Source organism: Tigriopus californicus, chromosome 3 (assembly GCF_007210705.1).
Source record: "Tigriopus californicus strain San Diego chromosome 3, Tcal_SD_v2.1, whole genome shotgun sequence".
In the NCBI taxonomy this organism is placed as follows: domain Eukaryota; kingdom Metazoa; phylum Arthropoda; class Copepoda; order Harpacticoida; family Harpacticidae; genus Tigriopus; species Tigriopus californicus.
Window position 1 is genome coordinate 11,164,853 of NC_081442.1, and position 16,229 is coordinate 11,181,081.

Below are 16,229 nucleotides of genomic sequence, written 5' to 3' on the forward strand. Positions count from 1 at the left end.
TGAGGACCTTTGTGCATCATTGTTCCAATCGTCGATCCTTCATTTTTGTTGTCAATAAAGGTCTTGGAGCCCTTGCATGCGATTTCATTCCTTGATCAGTGCATACTGCGTTTCAAACGGTCTTCTCATCGACTCCAAACTCCCTGGCCATCGATCTCTTGGAGGTCACAAGGCCATCCTTATTGCGGCTTTTGAGGTCATCAATGAAATCATCAGTCCTCTTCTTATTGTGGCCTCCATTGCCTGAAACCGTTGTTTTCTCGGATTGACCTTCAAACATTGGAATCAAGTGACCCGACTGACGCCGAAGATCCCGCCCAGAGAAGATCTGACAACCTTCTTTGTTTTGTTTCTTGCTCGGGCATGGTTCTCTCTTTCGAAAAACGTATCTTATAAAATATTTTGCCTTGATTCCAGCATTCAGTTGATATCATTATGACTACTTGAAATCATCTGGCTTTGGTGCCAAAGTCAAAGAAGTCTTTGTCGACATTTTGGTTCCGCCCTATAAAATGAGTTCAATTTCTCAACTCAACGAACACTTGGAAGATGTGAGAGAGGTAATGACAATCCTAAATATTGTAGACGTCATCTACATGGACTTCGATAAGGTGAACCATGGCCTACTTTTGCAAAGGCTCTATAACCATAACATCCAGAAAATTGGACACAGGGCTCGATTTCCTAGGGTAAGAGGTACAAAACAAATGGCTCCTCTAAGTTACCTCTATGTAAAAATTAATATGTCAAGGTGCATTATTTACGTTCATTGGTGCAAAACTGCGACAGAAAAATGTCCAATATTAGGATAATTTGTAACGAAAACCGCGAATTGTAGGAAATTGGGTTGAAACAGCTGAATATTTAGATATGTTCCAAAATGACGAAATATTTGAAATTGATATTCAACAGCCAAACTATTTTTTCCACGTCTCTTTTCATTGCTTTCATTGTTTAGAAAATTAGAAAATCCCCCCCAAAATGTTTTTCCGCTTCAATTTCCCAGTACTCGACCATGTCATTCCTCTTCTTCTGCACCCTCTAATGCTTAATGCAGTTTCTCATGTTTGCTAACTTATCAATTGCTCTCAATTTGCACAAACATATTGTGGTAAAAAGTATCCTATTAACAGGGCGTAGCAAAAGTAAAACCAAGTGCTAATAAGAAACGATCCTTTAGCCCATTGATCAGGAAAACCAAAATTGTGCCATTAAAAGTACAAAGTATTGCAACCAGACCTCAAGTCATATTTTTTGTTGCTTGCTTTGTTGATATCCTATGAGTTTAAAATGATGTAGCTAACTGCCTTGATGTGTGGTCAATGCCCGGTATTGGTCTCAGAAAGTCACCCTGAATCCAGAGAAAATGGACCTCTGTTATGAAGATAGTGGAGAGGGTCCATCGGCAACGAGACAAAGATTATGTCATTGAAAGAACGGCAATATCTCAAAAACGTTAAAACTGATCTTAAAAATCGGTATGGTGCAAATTCACCCAGGTGTATCCTTTTTATGACATGAATTTAGTCGCTCTTGATCAGCCAGTTAATGGACTAAAAGTATGCTTATCAGTGTCCGTACTTTAGTTGCGCCCTGTACGCGTATGTATGCATAAAATCCTAGCGTTGTTTGCCTCCAATCTTAGCGCCATTTTCTTGACGTGTTATTGTCTGACGTGCATTTGCTCGCGTCTTGAGTTGCCTACTTTGAAAGATGTTATTCGTTTAAGCCAAACAAGTCGAGCGGACGTTTTCTTTTTTTGAACTGGACAAGTTTGATTTGTGTTTGCTGGTTAAATTGACGCAAACACAATGACGGAGGTCAGGTTTATTTTTACCTCAGGGCTTCATCAGGTGGATTGAAATAGCTTCGTTATCAGTTCAACTTACGTGGTTGAAAAGGACTTCCCATGACCATTTTTTTCGTCTTGGGGATACTTGAGCAGATTTTACTTTGTTATGTATTTGCATTAATTTTTTTCTCTCGTAAATGAGCTACTATAGTATGGACGGGATATGTCAGGGTCAATGATTAATATTTTGGAAGGGAGCCAACGGCTTGCATTTTCCCTTAAATGTGGCTTAAGGCCTGTACAACTAACCATTTTGATTTTCAGTTAAATCGAACAACTTATTATTACAGTTATGCCCCTCAAAGCTCAACACATAATTCTACTGTACACAAAATAAATTTGCTAGCCTCCTTCTGGTAATTGATTGTTCGATGGTCATGAGCCGGTGGATGGACGACTAGTTGTTTTTTGAAATGAGGTATAGGTATATATATACATATACACAGAAGAGAGATGGATCACCGAGAGCATGCATTGAAGGAAAAGAACAGATTGACTAGATGAGACAAGAACATAACAGATTACCAGAGGAGTTCATTCATTCCGTGCCTGGTCATATACTGAGCTTTAAGTTCACATAAACTTTTCATCCAATTATGCGATCAAACTGAAAATTGAAATATGTACGTGCAGTGACCTCCAATCAGTCTCATTTGAAGGAAAACACAATCGGTTTATCAGCTTCCAAAATACTTATTCTCGACCGTGGCATCTCCGTCCATGTTACAGTGGTTCATGTCTCAAACTATTTGTGAAAATCAGTTGAATCGAATTGAGCATCTTTTTTGCAACGTATGGTTATGTCAAGGTGTGAAAATATAAAGGTTGGTGTTCAAGCATTATACAAATGTGGTTAAATGTAAAAAAAAGAAAAGATTGGAATGGTTTGAGTAAAAACATTATCCACCGGATATTACATCCCCATGAGGGGGATTAGAATTTGTTCAGTGTACATGAAAAAGTAAAGTGGGGATCAACAGACTTAGCATAAGATAGACATGGTTGGCGGTGGTCCAGATGGAAGCGGTCCTTTGACAGATTCTGCCGTTGATGCCATTTAACTGTGACCACTGCGATTCCACCACAGGTATGTCTGGCTAAGGACAATAAGATGTTGAAAAGTCCTTGAGCGGGAAGGACTGCTTGTGTCCGGACATCACCTTCACAAAGGTTGGGTACCCTCTCCCCAGCATTGTTGGACACTTGTTTTACTAGGCCAATGGGGAAAAGCTCGATTTCGCACATAAAATGCGTCCATGCATTGCTGGCATATCTGGGCACACAAAACTCTTACTTGAAGAATTTTGTGTGGGTGGCATCTTCGGATTTAAGAGTGGTTTTGACGGATTTTGGAAGATGATAAAGATGATAAGAAATACCTTGTGGATAATTAATCAGTTCGCCAGTCTTATGCCCATTTGGCAAGAGCAAATCTTGATCCTAAAGTAAAGTTCGCTACGTCACACAAGACAAACTTGAGCATTTATCTGAATGTCCTTAAATACATACGTTTGTAATCATCTTGGTCAAATATCACCTACATGCGACGTATAAAAGTCTAATTTAATCAGATAAGAAATCAGTTCACAAACTCCTTTTGAAGTGTGTAATTTTCTGGCCTGCTCTTCAAAATGAAAGTACTTGGCTTGGCCTTGGCCATTTTGGCCGTTTTTAACATGCAAGAGTGCTTAACACTCAAACAGTCTGACAAGCTCGTGGTTTGCTATTTTAGTAGCTGGGCCCATTACAGGTAAACTTTTAACCGTCCATCGAAAAGACCCTCCTTTCAATATTTGCATATGATCTGACAGAGAGGATCCTGGTCATTTTGATGTGGCTTGGATTGATCCCACCTTGTGTACCCATGGGATCTACGCCTATGCTGATATCGACACTGCCACGTGGTCCTTGATGCCTGTGGATCCTTGGTATGATCTTGGACCCATGGATTGCGGCATTGGCGAGTGTAACTTTGACTCCTACCGACGATTCACCGCATTGGCTTCGGAGACGTTCACGCCCATGTTGTCTGTGGGTGGATATACTGAAGGTCCTCAAAAATTCTCTGACATGGCAAGGGATCCGGTCAAACGACAGGCTTTCGTCGACAGCTCCGTGGACTACCTTCAACGTTATGGGTTCAAGGGATTGGATATTGATTGGGAGTTCCCTGGAGAAGATGACAAGCGGAATTTGGATCTCTTGGTGGGCGAGATGAAGGCTGCTTTCGACCTTCAAGGTCTCACTCTTAGCTTGGCGATCTTTCCTGAATACGACCGAGTCGATTTGGGCTACGATATCCCATTCCTGTCAGAGAATGCTGATTTCCTCAGCATCATTTCCTATGATTATCATTCGTACTACAACGGCCATGAGTAAGTAGGCACAAGAACATAATGACCATTCAGTTATGGAGTTCATTCTCAACTGCATTTCCATGTAATCCACATTGTTATTTATTGACAGATTTACGGCCCATGATGCCCCCATGTTCCGTATCAATGACGAAGAAGACATAACACACCCTGGATACGGGTACAATGTCTATGACGGTGTTCGATATATTCTGCAAAAGGGTGGTGACCCAACCAAACTGATTTTGGGCGTTCCTGCTTATGGCAATGGCTTCATGCTGGAAGATGCTTCCAATAACGGCCTTTATTGCCCTGCCGTCGGTGCGATCAACCCTGGCCCAATCATGCACTCCAGTGGCTCTTGGAGCTTCCAAGAGATCCTCAAGATTCAACAGGATGATGCCCTCTCTTACTTGCCCGGTGCCACTCCCAAGGCTTGGTCCATTATGCGAGATGATTGCCAACGGGTTCCATTTATGGTCAACGGCAAGTATTGGATTGGCTACGAGGATGTCCAATCCGTTGGTTTGAAAGCCCAAATGGCCAATGACTTGAATCTTGGCGGAGTAATGGTGTACTCCGTGGACCAGGATGATTATAATGGAGCTTATTCTGATTTGTCGTACCCACTCCTCAGAGAAATCAACACTCAACTGGCATCTGGGAACACCTTCAATCCCATTGACGAGAGCTGTGGCAGCAAACCTGCTCCTGTTTGTGAAATTTGATTTGTCCTTCAGCAATAAACAAATGTGTCAAGAATTCAGCATGATTGATGTTCAACAGGCTAACCTATTTTGAGGAACGTGATATAAAACAAATATGTAAGATATATAACAGATATATATATATATATACACACTTAGTAAGCAAAGGGGCACGTCTATTCTCGTGTATTTCACCAATCTTTCTAGCTAAAATGATCGCCTGCTAATTAGCATGTTTAATTGGCGAGCCTATTTTGAGGAACGTGATATAAAACAAATATGTAAGATATAACAGATATATATATATATATATATACACTTAGTAAGCAAAGGGGCACGTCTATTCTCGTGTATTTAACCAATCTTTCTAGCTAAAATGATCGCCTGCTAATTAGCATGTTTAATTGGCGAGCCAAATTTGAGAGAGCAGATCCTTTATCAAGGTTCCGTGAATATGAATCGCTACAATATAATGGCATTGATTGATCCATGATAAGCTATTCTACAAGGATAAGGACATCTATTGTACGCCGTACGTACTTGCGTTGCTCTTAGATAGATATGTTTCAACTAGGTTTTCAAGACTGTTGATGGCACTTTTTGATGGCATGAAAAGGCATGGAACATTTTTTGATTGACTGTACAATTCAATTGTCGTTACAACAAGTATAAGATAGATAAATGAGAAATTCATCCAATTGTTTAGAGCTGCAGTTCCAACCTTAAGCTTAGATTAAAGTTGTATGAATGTGTATTGAGTGCCTGCTTTCCTGCCACTCTTTAAAAAGCCTGGTTTGATAAGGCATAATTTGATGGTCAATATTTATAAAATAAATTTGAATAGATTGAATTAGCCCAGAAATCGGCGCGTATAGGTGCATGAAATTTGAATTGAGAGCAACATCAGAGTGAAATATGTTTCTGAATGAAAGCATTCTTGATTGATACATTTCTAACTTTGTTTCAAATGCTCCTTATCTTTATTTTTGTCAGGTAACGCCTTGAATGGCGGACGTGCGTTTTTTCACTCCTCCGACAAGAATTGTTTTAATGGTTTTAAGCCGACAAAATAGTACCAACTGTAATGTCAGTGAGCGGGGCCACGCCCACGAACACTAACGACACTGACGTCAGCTATCAATGGTAAGGGCTGAACCACGGGGCCTTGAGTCCTCCTCTCCGCCTCTGCACTGAGGAGGACTCTTTAAATGGTTACAAAATGCCTTGGGGTCACTGTACATGGATTGGTCACAATCCCGGTGTTGATGGATAGCTGCAGGGCCTCAAGGTGACATTGACCTATGGCTAATGGCTGTGGCTAATTGGTACTAGGCACCCCGTCTCGCCAAGAGTCGGTGATGCAGTACCAACGCTAAATATCATGACAAGTTCAACTCAGAACGCAAAACCACCGGAAACAGCGGATAGTAGTGAAACTATAACTATATTCCCCGATCAACTCACTTAGTTCAAATCCCTATTCCCAATAAGATAAGTGGATGTTTGCTGAACCATCCAAAGTGCTGTCCTGTGATTATGAAGTATAGACTGAAAAAAAAACATAACAAAAGGGGATGTAGCAAGGAAAACTGACCTTTTCCATCCCTACATGTGCATTAAATCTATGAACATCGGGAGTTGTTATATAACCCCAAGTGTAAGACTGTCCATAACTATTTTCAGGTTTTTCTCCCAGCCTCAAAAAAGTGAAATATTTTCTTTTGTATTTTGTTCCTTTTGTCTCTTTGACAAAGAAAAACACATCGAGATGTCTTGGCATTTGAGCCAACACTTAACCAGAAAATATAACCACCGTGTATTTTTGTAATATATATCAATTAACGAGATCTGGCTTAGACCTGGGGTCAAGGACAGAGGCGCCCGGGAGTAGGTGTGTGTTGGAACTCCCGGGTCCGAGCGCAGAGTGATTCTCCATTGGCTCAGGATCTGGGCGAGCTCAGAGAATTCACTCGTGTCAGGACGGATGTTGAAGTCACCACTAATGATAACTAACTCCGGTAAAATCCCTGTAATGCCGTGGTAACCTAAATAAGTATATACATCTCATTGATTAAATTTACGTTTCAATATTGGGGTCCAAATGGTATGTTTTTTTTTAAAACGTGCTCAAAAGATGAAATCATATTTTCTCGTTTGTTGAAAAAAGATCAAAGCAATAAAACAAATGCATGTTTTTTTGTAAAATAAACAAGAAATTTGGTGTCGTGAGATTTTTTGTCAATTCAGTCAGTTTTGGCTTTGATGTTTAGTGACCATTTAGTGATCTCATCAAATAAATTGTGCATATTTATAACCATATTTTAAGTTCGCTTTCTGCTTTTTCAGGATTTTTTTAACAAGTAAGCATGAAAAATGCCGTGAAAGGGATAATTAATAAATTAATTTGTCCAAAATGTGGCCAAAAACGGTAAACAGGTTTACTTCTTACCTGAAAGGTCTTAACAAAGGTCATGGAAAAGCGTGTCAAAGCAAAATTGCTTAAATACCTTGGCATTAAAGCTAACATTCTTGACCAACAACATGGGTTCCGTACTCATTTTAGAGCTGTGACACAATAATTTCAACACTTGGACGACGTCATGAAGGGACTTCAGCACAGCGACCGTGAAGGTGTTGTTTACTTGGACTTCGCTAAAGCTTTTGACAAAGTGGATCACATTCTATTGCTAAACAGTCTAAATGAAAACGGTATTAGAGGCAACACTTACTCCTGGATCAAAGAGTTCTTGACCAACCGTCGGCAATTTTTTAAGGTTGAGGGCTGTTAGAGACGCCCTGGTCAAGTGTTATCCGGGGTTTCACAAGGCACTATCTTTAATTTAACCGTAAAACCTTCGATTTCGTGTTATGCCAATAACACCAAGGTAGTATTTGGTAGAAGTTTAGTGGATCAGGCAGACCTTCAAACTGATTTAGACAATATATATGAGTGGGTGATGGAGCGGAAATATGGAGTTAAATGGGGATAAATTCCGCATCATGACTTACGGGAACAGGTCTTGTTGTTTACACCGACAATCACCACAACCCGACTCAATGAGTAAGCTTTATCAAAGACCAAGGGACAATTGTACGAGACAATGGCAAATTTGAGGAGCATATCCAATTGAAGGTGGCTAAGGCTCTCCAAACTTGTGGCTGGATTTGCCGAACACTCAAATCCAGGGACTCATTCATAAAACGAGTCCGGCAAAAAATCAAAATATCAAAGGACTTGTTCGAGTCCGACTTTTGCCGGCACTAGTCGTTACTCTCGATTTGTATTTCGAAAGTGAGTTTTTCTCTTGGAAATGTGAGAAGGAGAAAAAAAACCAAATCCAAAGGGAGAAATTCATGATTTTTTAGCTCGCTGCGTAACTTAATATCATAATCATTTCAACATTGTCAAATTTCCCCTACGAAACCTCGAAAGCGCTTCTCTCTGGTTGCTTTAAATTGATCCTTTAGGATCATTGCACATATTAGCTCCTGTCCCTAGTTTGCCTCCTTTCATGGCCACAACCACCCCTGTATCCTGGCAACCGTTGGTCACCAAGAATGAAACATCGCTTTCTCACTACTCCATAGCGAGAATTACTCACAAGGGATTCATGTTGGTGTATTAAAATGTCATGGAGGGACTTTTGTACCCTGCTTTTATTGTGGAGCTTCTTCCTAGCCGAGGCAGCTTGCAACAATTCGACCTCCAACGAGACGGTAACAACGGTGGGAACAACCGCATCCTTTGAGAACACCACTGAAGAGATCACAACCACCTTGGATCCTTTTGTCGAACTGTGTCAGAGTACTCAGGTAGTTTTACTTTCTTAGACATCATTAAATGCATATGATATTTTGGGGGAGTTTCTTCTGTCCATTTTTAATTCTTGTTTTTACGACTTTTATATGAATACTCAAGACTAGCGCGCGAGAGAGTGTGTGCTCAAATGTTATTATCCGTATGACTTTTTGGAAGTTAAACCCGGTGTGTGTGAAATCACTTACGCTTATGTTGTAGCTTTCAAAAAGGACAACTCTAAATTAAAACATCTAACAAATGATTACGTCATTAAATTCAGAGATGAAACAAGCCAAAATACGTTATCATTCAAATGGTGCCAACAGAATTCGGATATGGCAAAAGCAGTATGTCTGGCACCAGAACTGCGCATCTTGCTAAATCTATGACCTCGTTGGTTGAGCTCTATGGGATCCTAAATGGACCCAAACTAAATCCTTTGGATTTCATAACAACAATATTGCAAACCTCAACGTCTCTGTGACGCATTCATGGGCTGTCATACCCCAAGACTTAGTTAGGAGGCCATGTGGAGACTTTGTTCTAAAATCGAGAGTGCATGGAAGCCGAAACCAAAACTTAAGAAAAATTATTTGGTTTTGTGGAGCCCTAAATCGTATAGCATGATTATTTTTGTCAGGCGTTTTGAAAGTGAAAGCCAGGAAAATGCCAAGAAATGATCTTGAAAGGCTATACGTTTCCATTTTTTACTTACCGTGGGGAGATACAACAGTGTCACAGGGTCCTTCAGGCACTCCTAGGCTCCTGGGACTTACTTGAGCCAGCCGTTACGTACATAATTTTTTTTTCATTTTTAGCACTACCATGGCCTTAATCATGAATGTCACAGTTTTGAATCAAAACCTAAACTCTATGGCACACGTTTCATTCAAAAAATGTCAATTTTTCCCCCATTAGCCCATTTATTGACCGGTTCGCCTCTAGCTCGCACTATCGCGTCGGCAAAGCCGAACTCCCTCCGATAATGAATTCCGTTGACGCTCATAGCTTTTTCAGGCAAGTAATAAATACTTTTTTGAATGAAAAATGTGCCAAAGAGTTTATTTTCTTCATTCCAAAGGATAGCATTCATGATTAAGACTACCGTATTACTCAAAAAGGAAAAAAAAAATACTTGTAACGACTCAAGCTAGTACAAGGCGCCTCGGAGTGCCCGAACGGCCATTTGACACTATTTCTTCTCCCTGCGGTAAGAAAAAAAGGAATCACCAAACCTTTCATGATCATTTCTTGTTGTTTTCTAGCTCTCGGCACTACCAAAATCTTGCTACAGTTATTGTACCTAAATATCGCTACTTGATGAAATTCACCTCCTCTGAATCCAAAAGAGCAAACTTCCTTTCAATGGATAAAAAGCTTTATCAACAAGTAACAACAAAGTAGCAACGAAAAAATAAATTTAAAGACCTTTTCTTAGAGACATTATTCATGTTCAACATCTTGAATTCTCTTGAAAGGTTGCTTACGAAGTGGGAAAGTGCTATTGCCAATTGGATCCATGTTTGGATGCGGTTTTTGAATTAGAAGATCTGGATTGGTGTCCCACGTGTTCCATCCAACCTCCAACCACAACACCCTTGGCCCCTTCGACCACCACATTTGATTGGGCCACGCTCTTTACATCAACTGCGAATGGTACCATTGACAACACTACTCTCGCATGGAACAACAGCACCAACAATCCATCAACAACGACGAGTGCAACCACAACTACCACTTCAGTACAAACGACTACAACCACAACCACAACCACAGTAACAACATCTGGCCTGTACTTGAACGATTCGACCACTCATTTTGGCCCTGATAATACCACAATTTCCAATAGTACCACAGGTATAGTTTTCACCAATACCCAATTTAGAGAATATGGCAAAACAAGAGAGCCATTTGAAAACAAGAAGTTGAATTCGTACATAAATAGAAACGTGTACATACAGTCATGGAAGGACAAGAGATAAATTATGATATAGGCCTGGATTGGGGCCTCATTGCAGGGGAAATTGATCAGAAGGAATAAATTGAATTCTCTCTGTTTGTGATAGTTGGGAAAACAACTCGAAATAGTCTGACCCAAATATTGCATCATGTATTAAGGCTTTAAAGCACAAGGTATGATTTAGAATCGATTTGAACAGCTTCAAATTTACACAAGAGGAGAGTACTACAGCTTATGTGTGTTCAGGAACATTATAACCTTTTCGATAGCATTCTTCTCCGACTTTAGAGATAAATGTTGGGAAATTTCAACAGGGTACAATTGAATTGTCAATACCATATTAAGATGAAACGGCATAAGTAGATTTGAAACTACGTACTGCTTGACCAGGGTGACTAGGTTAAGAGGTTGTAACCATAGAAAACCATAACATATGAAGTTATCTATGGTTGTAACCCTAAATCTGCTCAAGCCCTAAATAGTCCCATTTGTTATTAAGCAAGAGAAATAGATGATTAATCGCAATCACATTTGTTTTAAAAAGGCACCGACATACCTTATATCCACTTCTTAAGATTTCGCGAGCGGATCCGGTCAATCCACTCATTAAGAAAGACATGTTTGACTACATCATATTAAATTGGTCTAAAGAAAAAAGTTCATGGTGCTCAAATTTCAGTTTCAGAAACTATATTAAGTAACGACACCCGTTGCTCTTTGGTTCCACTTGGTATTCAGTTGAGCGATTTGTCCACTTATACTGGGGGCCTTTGCTGCTGTGCAGAGTACAAGGGTGAGAGGATACACGTGGCTTTGAATGTGTCAGGTGGCGACTTACAGTATGGCAAATATTGGACCAAAGCCCTGGAAGATCGGCGTCATCCGATCACAAACGATCTTTTGAAGAGACTTAACCAAGAATTGGCAGTGTTAGCTAAATATGCCTTCAAAGAAAAGCTGATCGGTTTCAGGTGAGTTTTTCTACCATAAAGTAAGAGAGAGACGTTTTTGCTGAGAGACATTTATGGCAATGCTGTTACATGGAAAGGGTTCAGGTGCTCCAAGTTGATATTGTGAATCCCGTATAAATCCCATCTGAAATGGAAACGGCTATGGGGAACAAATAAGTAACTAGGGCTGCCAATTTATATTTTCAATGCAATATGACACCACTGGTGGAATGTTGGAAACCCATTAATTAGCCAGAAAAAGTAACCCTGATTTTCCTTTCGTCAAACCAGGGTTGCTGTTTGCTCAGACTTAACATTTAACGCAGCGATGTAATCACTCGGTCGTTCACTTTCTAAGGTTATCGGCAACCTTGATTTTGAAAATTTATTTGATCCCATCACTACTATATTGCCGGCTAAAGTGACGATTTCACACTGGTTTCAGTGTCTCCAGATCCGCTTTGGACTTCGTTACACTTCACCCTTATTCTGTATAAATGCAATTTTGAGATTGAAACGTAAAGTTAGCACACCTCTGCAGGAGTTGACAAATCTACATTTCTAAATGGCACGAAATGCATGTATATCTATCGCATATTCTTCCAGATTCCATGGGATTCGACGAGTGAACTTCCTCTACGTAGGCGTGACTTTCACTGTGACGCTGCCACAATCCCGTTGGGACAATGATGTCCTCGTGAAAGCCGTTTTGAGACGGACCATTGGCCAATACAATAATATGACCATTGACAGGGGGATTTTTAATTTCACCTACACGGGCTACACCAAAACCAGATACGATGAAATGTCGATTCAAACGAGGTATTGGCCTAGAAAAACTATTGTTTCTGAAATAGTAATCCTGGAGGAACTAACACGAGATTGGTCGAATTGGATCATTGGTTTAGCCTGATAAAGAATATTTGTAAAGCGGACAAAGAGCTCAGGATTGTAATCCAATTTTATAATCAAAACTGAATCCAGTTCCGCCTTGGGGAACACATTCAGGGATTGCTTGAGTGGAACAGACTTTCTCAAAAACCAGAATCATTCTGTTTACATTAGGCTACATCTATAGAAGATCCCTTTTTCGGCATTGATATAAGGTCAAGCGAGCTTAAGGTTAGAAGGGTTGGGATTGTACAATATTCAGAGAAGGTTCGAAAGGTATCTGATACTGTACGTTTTCAAAAGCATCCATGAGCTTTGTCCCAACCCAGGATTTAGGGTCAATTGTAGTGACCGTAGAAGCTTAAAGTGCGTTTTAAGGGCACTTTCAAGCCCTCGAGAATCCAGGCTAGTTAAAACAATGAAGTCCACCTCGCTTCTTTCTCGGGCTCCTTCATTGTTCAATTTGCTGCCCTCAAATATTCGTAGGGCTTATGTAGGCGTTAATCCAGTAGCAGGATTTAATTCAGACTTGTACAAGTTTTTGACTAAAATTCCCGATTAACCTTATATTCAAGGGTTAGCCCGATCAGCCAACTATAATTCGTTGGTCGATCAAAAGAAATCGATTTCTTTATTTGATTAGAATTGGCATAATTATTTAAAAATGACTATGCGCGTTTTAGCAACAACAAATACGAGACAAAAGTTGAAAATATTGTTATTGCTCTGCCAAACCTGCTTCTTTAGCCTTCTAGATTTTGATGCTTTCAATAATCAATTGAAAATCAAAATCAAAGTGCAATATTTACTTTTATTAAATCTTGGACTCGTGTTGTGAAAAATAGAATTATTGATGGGGATGGCAATAAAAATCTGCCCCATTGATCATTTTTCAAAGTATAATAGCAACTCTAAAATGGTATCAGAAATATGAATTGATGAGGGCAAAGAGCAATGGCATCAAACCAGAATCAAGCAAAATTTGATAATTCTCCCAAATAATTCAATACACAAACCATAGTTTCAGCCACTTAGAAAATATATCATGTGTTAGGGTATTTTTTTTCTTTCACATTTTCTGGATTATTCATAATAATCGATGTCAGAAGTCGTTCACCTAGAGAGGTTGCGTTGCTACTAGCATCATAATAATGCGCAGTGGTTTTTAAGTTTTCTTAGGTTTTCAGCAGATACGAAAAATTGATGCTGTTGGTTGGCTTTGGCTTTGAACTTCTAATTTAATTTATTCAAAGACTAACATGAAGCTCATTGTCCCCGTTTTCGAGGAAAGAGCGAATGTTCCCGATCAATTTCATCTGACATGTTTAGAAACAAGTGGTCAAAATTACATAAGCACCAATGCTATCCTGCCTTTCTGATTTCAGGAGAATTTTGGACAGCGACTTCTTACCCAAGAAGATTGCCACCCAAGGTTCGTTGGTTGAGGATGGAGACAACGAAACCGACATTGCCCTCGTGATCATGGTTATCTTTGGCACAATCGTGCTCTTGGCTTTAGTGGTTTATATTCTCTTCTTCAGTCGATCTTGTTTCTGCAAATCTTGGTTTACTTAGCTTTGTTTTGCTCAAATAGGAAGAATGAATGCTAATCAATAAATCTTTGCATAATTTGGGGAATCAATATGATACGGATATTCTCTTTGCCCATTGAATGATTCTAAGCTTCTTTTTCGGGCGGATTCTTTTAAGACCAAGGTACTAGATGATTTTCAATCAAACTCCTTGATTTAACACCTTAGGTATAAATAGTTGAGATATGACGCAACCTATTTTGAGCACCTTTGATGAATCAATTTTTCACTACCGCTGATCATGTTGAATCATCTGCATTTCCCCCTAGCATGTTGGGGTCACCCGAGCCCAGTCTTGAATGGTGCATGCTGTTTTCGTCATGGCAAAGCCAAGGAAGAACGCCAAGAAGATAGAAAAAAACTTCCACAGGACCCCAACCATTCCTATTTGTGCTATTTTCAACAATGGCGGCGTCCAAAAAAGCATTACCTAACTTTACAATTACTTTACATTACTACACGTTTGTTTGAAGGCGTCAGAGCTTGACTAAACGTCAGAATAAGGGCCCTTATTTGCAACGTCACACGGGCCAAAGAAAACGGGAAGAGGTACGGCAGATTGCTAAATGAACTGCTCTTGCCTTGCCTTGAACGCAATTTCTTTTCCGGACATTATGTGACCCGGGGCACTAATTAAAGATGAGATTTTGATAGAATTAGCCAAAAACAAAACAGACGCATCATAGTAGGGCTTGTCAAGTTAAACCGTTCAAGAACGCATTCATAAACAACTGACGCTATTCCATGGAGTAAAATCAAAGACAACATGCCCAGCCAAACTGCACTCTGCATGCATTGAATTTTGATATTTATTTGATCTTATCTGATTGTCTAAGCAAATATCAAAGTGGTTTTGAGCCAATTTGATAGTGCAGTCACCGAATTATGTTCATTTTGTTGGGTTTTGTACCACAGCTCCCTCAAAATCACTCAATTATTAAAAATTCAATGGGCAGGTGGTATGAGTTGACTGTGATGTTTGTCCTAGTTTTCCTGGCCCAAAATGCCCAAAATCAGGGTTCCAGACGACATTTTTCCTTGAATTTCCTTTATTTGACATCCCCTATTCAATAAAGAGGAATCGGTCCAATCGACCCTTTATTTGGTAGAGGCTGAATCACAAAGCGCCCTCTGAAGTGCAGAACATAAACTATATTTCGTGCAGCGTAAGGGGTCTGTGGAAATGATGAGTTTTGCCACAGACTTCTAGAGATGTGGACTGCGAACGGAAGCAAAAATTGCTTATCTCCTAAACCGTTCACTTTTTTCCATACAAGCAATTCATATGACCACAAGATCTTGCTAAATAGATGAACTTGGCCAAGTTTGAGCCCAATTTCATTTGGCAGAAATGACGATGATGGTTGAAAAACCCCAATAGCAATATCTTTTCATTGAAAACAATTCTGAAGATAAATTATGAGCACAAAATTATAAGAGTATTGAAAACGGGGTTCCCAAAACAATGTTAGATGATTTGTAACTTGTCAAAGAGCAAATAAAATGTAACAAAATGAAATTGAAAGTTGTTGGGCAAATTGGAAAATAAAATAAAGTTATCTGATTACTTTTCCAACCCAACAGATTGTGTTTTAATTTCATTTGCTTTAAAAAATATTTGGCACAGGTTCTTTTTTATTCATACCAACACAACTCACTACTTTTGACGGAATTTTAGGGTTTTAAACGCATCAATTTTAGGTTTGCGATTGTTAAATTATTTTCATCCATCACCAAACACAGTAGTTAAAATGTCGTTGCAAGAGAAATACGTTGCAAGAGAAATACAACAAATCTTATCATTTTCCTACCTCTTGAGGAACAACTTCGATGTTTTATGTGATTCTAGCGCATTTGACCTGCATGAATGAAAATACTTTTTTATCAAAACTAGGAATACATTTAGTTATATATTGAATAGAAATTATGAAATGATCGATTATGTCGCCAATGAGTTAAGTGGGGTTAAATGGTCTTATTTTCATTCGTTTAAGATACAAAATGCCCCTAACCCTGTTATATGTTAACTCAAATACCGAGACAAGTAGTGCCAAATTTTCATATATTTTTCCAGTCTATCTCCTCAGGAAGTTATCAACCATTCAATTTTTGTAAAAATACAGG

At 39.4% G+C, this 16,229-nt stretch overlaps 2 protein-coding genes across 2 annotated transcripts; both read left to right on the forward strand.

Annotated features, from left to right (window-relative positions):
* Positions 1–3,428: 3,428 nt before the first annotated feature.
* LOC131878127 (acidic mammalian chitinase-like) lies at positions 3,429–4,968 on the forward strand. Its single transcript, XM_059224027.1, has 3 exons — positions 3,429–3,602; positions 3,664–4,227; positions 4,319–4,968. Exons 1-3 carry the CDS (start codon positions 3,484–3,486, stop codon positions 4,932–4,934), a joined length of 1,299 nt encoding a protein of 432 aa, XP_059080010.1. The 5' UTR covers positions 3,429–3,483; the 3' UTR covers positions 4,935–4,968.
* Positions 4,969–8,483: 3,515 nt separating this feature from the next.
* LOC131877548 (uncharacterized) lies at positions 8,484–14,155 on the forward strand. The gene is made up of 5 exons (XM_059223252.1): positions 8,484–8,726; positions 10,191–10,569; positions 11,352–11,643; positions 12,229–12,444; positions 13,899–14,155. Exons 1-5 carry the CDS (start codon positions 8,541–8,543, stop codon positions 14,086–14,088), a joined length of 1,263 nt encoding a protein of 420 aa, XP_059079235.1. The 5' UTR covers positions 8,484–8,540; the 3' UTR covers positions 14,089–14,155.
* The last annotated feature ends 2,074 nt before the right edge of the window (positions 14,156–16,229 follow it).

Excerpts from the sequence above, each read along its gene's own strand:
- LOC131878127 (XM_059224027.1), top strand. The coding sequence starts at position 3,484 with ATGAAAGTACTTGGCTTGGCCTTGGCCATTTTGGCCGTTTTTAACATG. Across the intron at positions 3,603-3,663 it reads AGTAGCTGGGCCCATTACAG|AGAGGATCCTGGTCATTTTG; the intron begins GTAAACTTTTAA and ends ATGATCTGACAG. Across the intron at positions 4,228-4,318 it reads TCGTACTACAACGGCCATGA|ATTTACGGCCCATGATGCCC; the intron begins GTAAGTAGGCAC and ends ATTTATTGACAG.
- LOC131877548 (XM_059223252.1), top strand. The coding sequence starts at position 8,541 with ATGTCATGGAGGGACTTTTGTACCCTGCTTTTATTGTGGAGCTTCTTC. Across the intron at positions 10,570-11,351 it reads AATTTCCAATAGTACCACAG|TTTCAGAAACTATATTAAGT; the intron begins GTATAGTTTTCA and ends CTCAAATTTCAG. Across the intron at positions 12,445-13,898 it reads GAAATGTCGATTCAAACGAG|GAGAATTTTGGACAGCGACT; the intron begins GTATTGGCCTAG and ends TTCTGATTTCAG.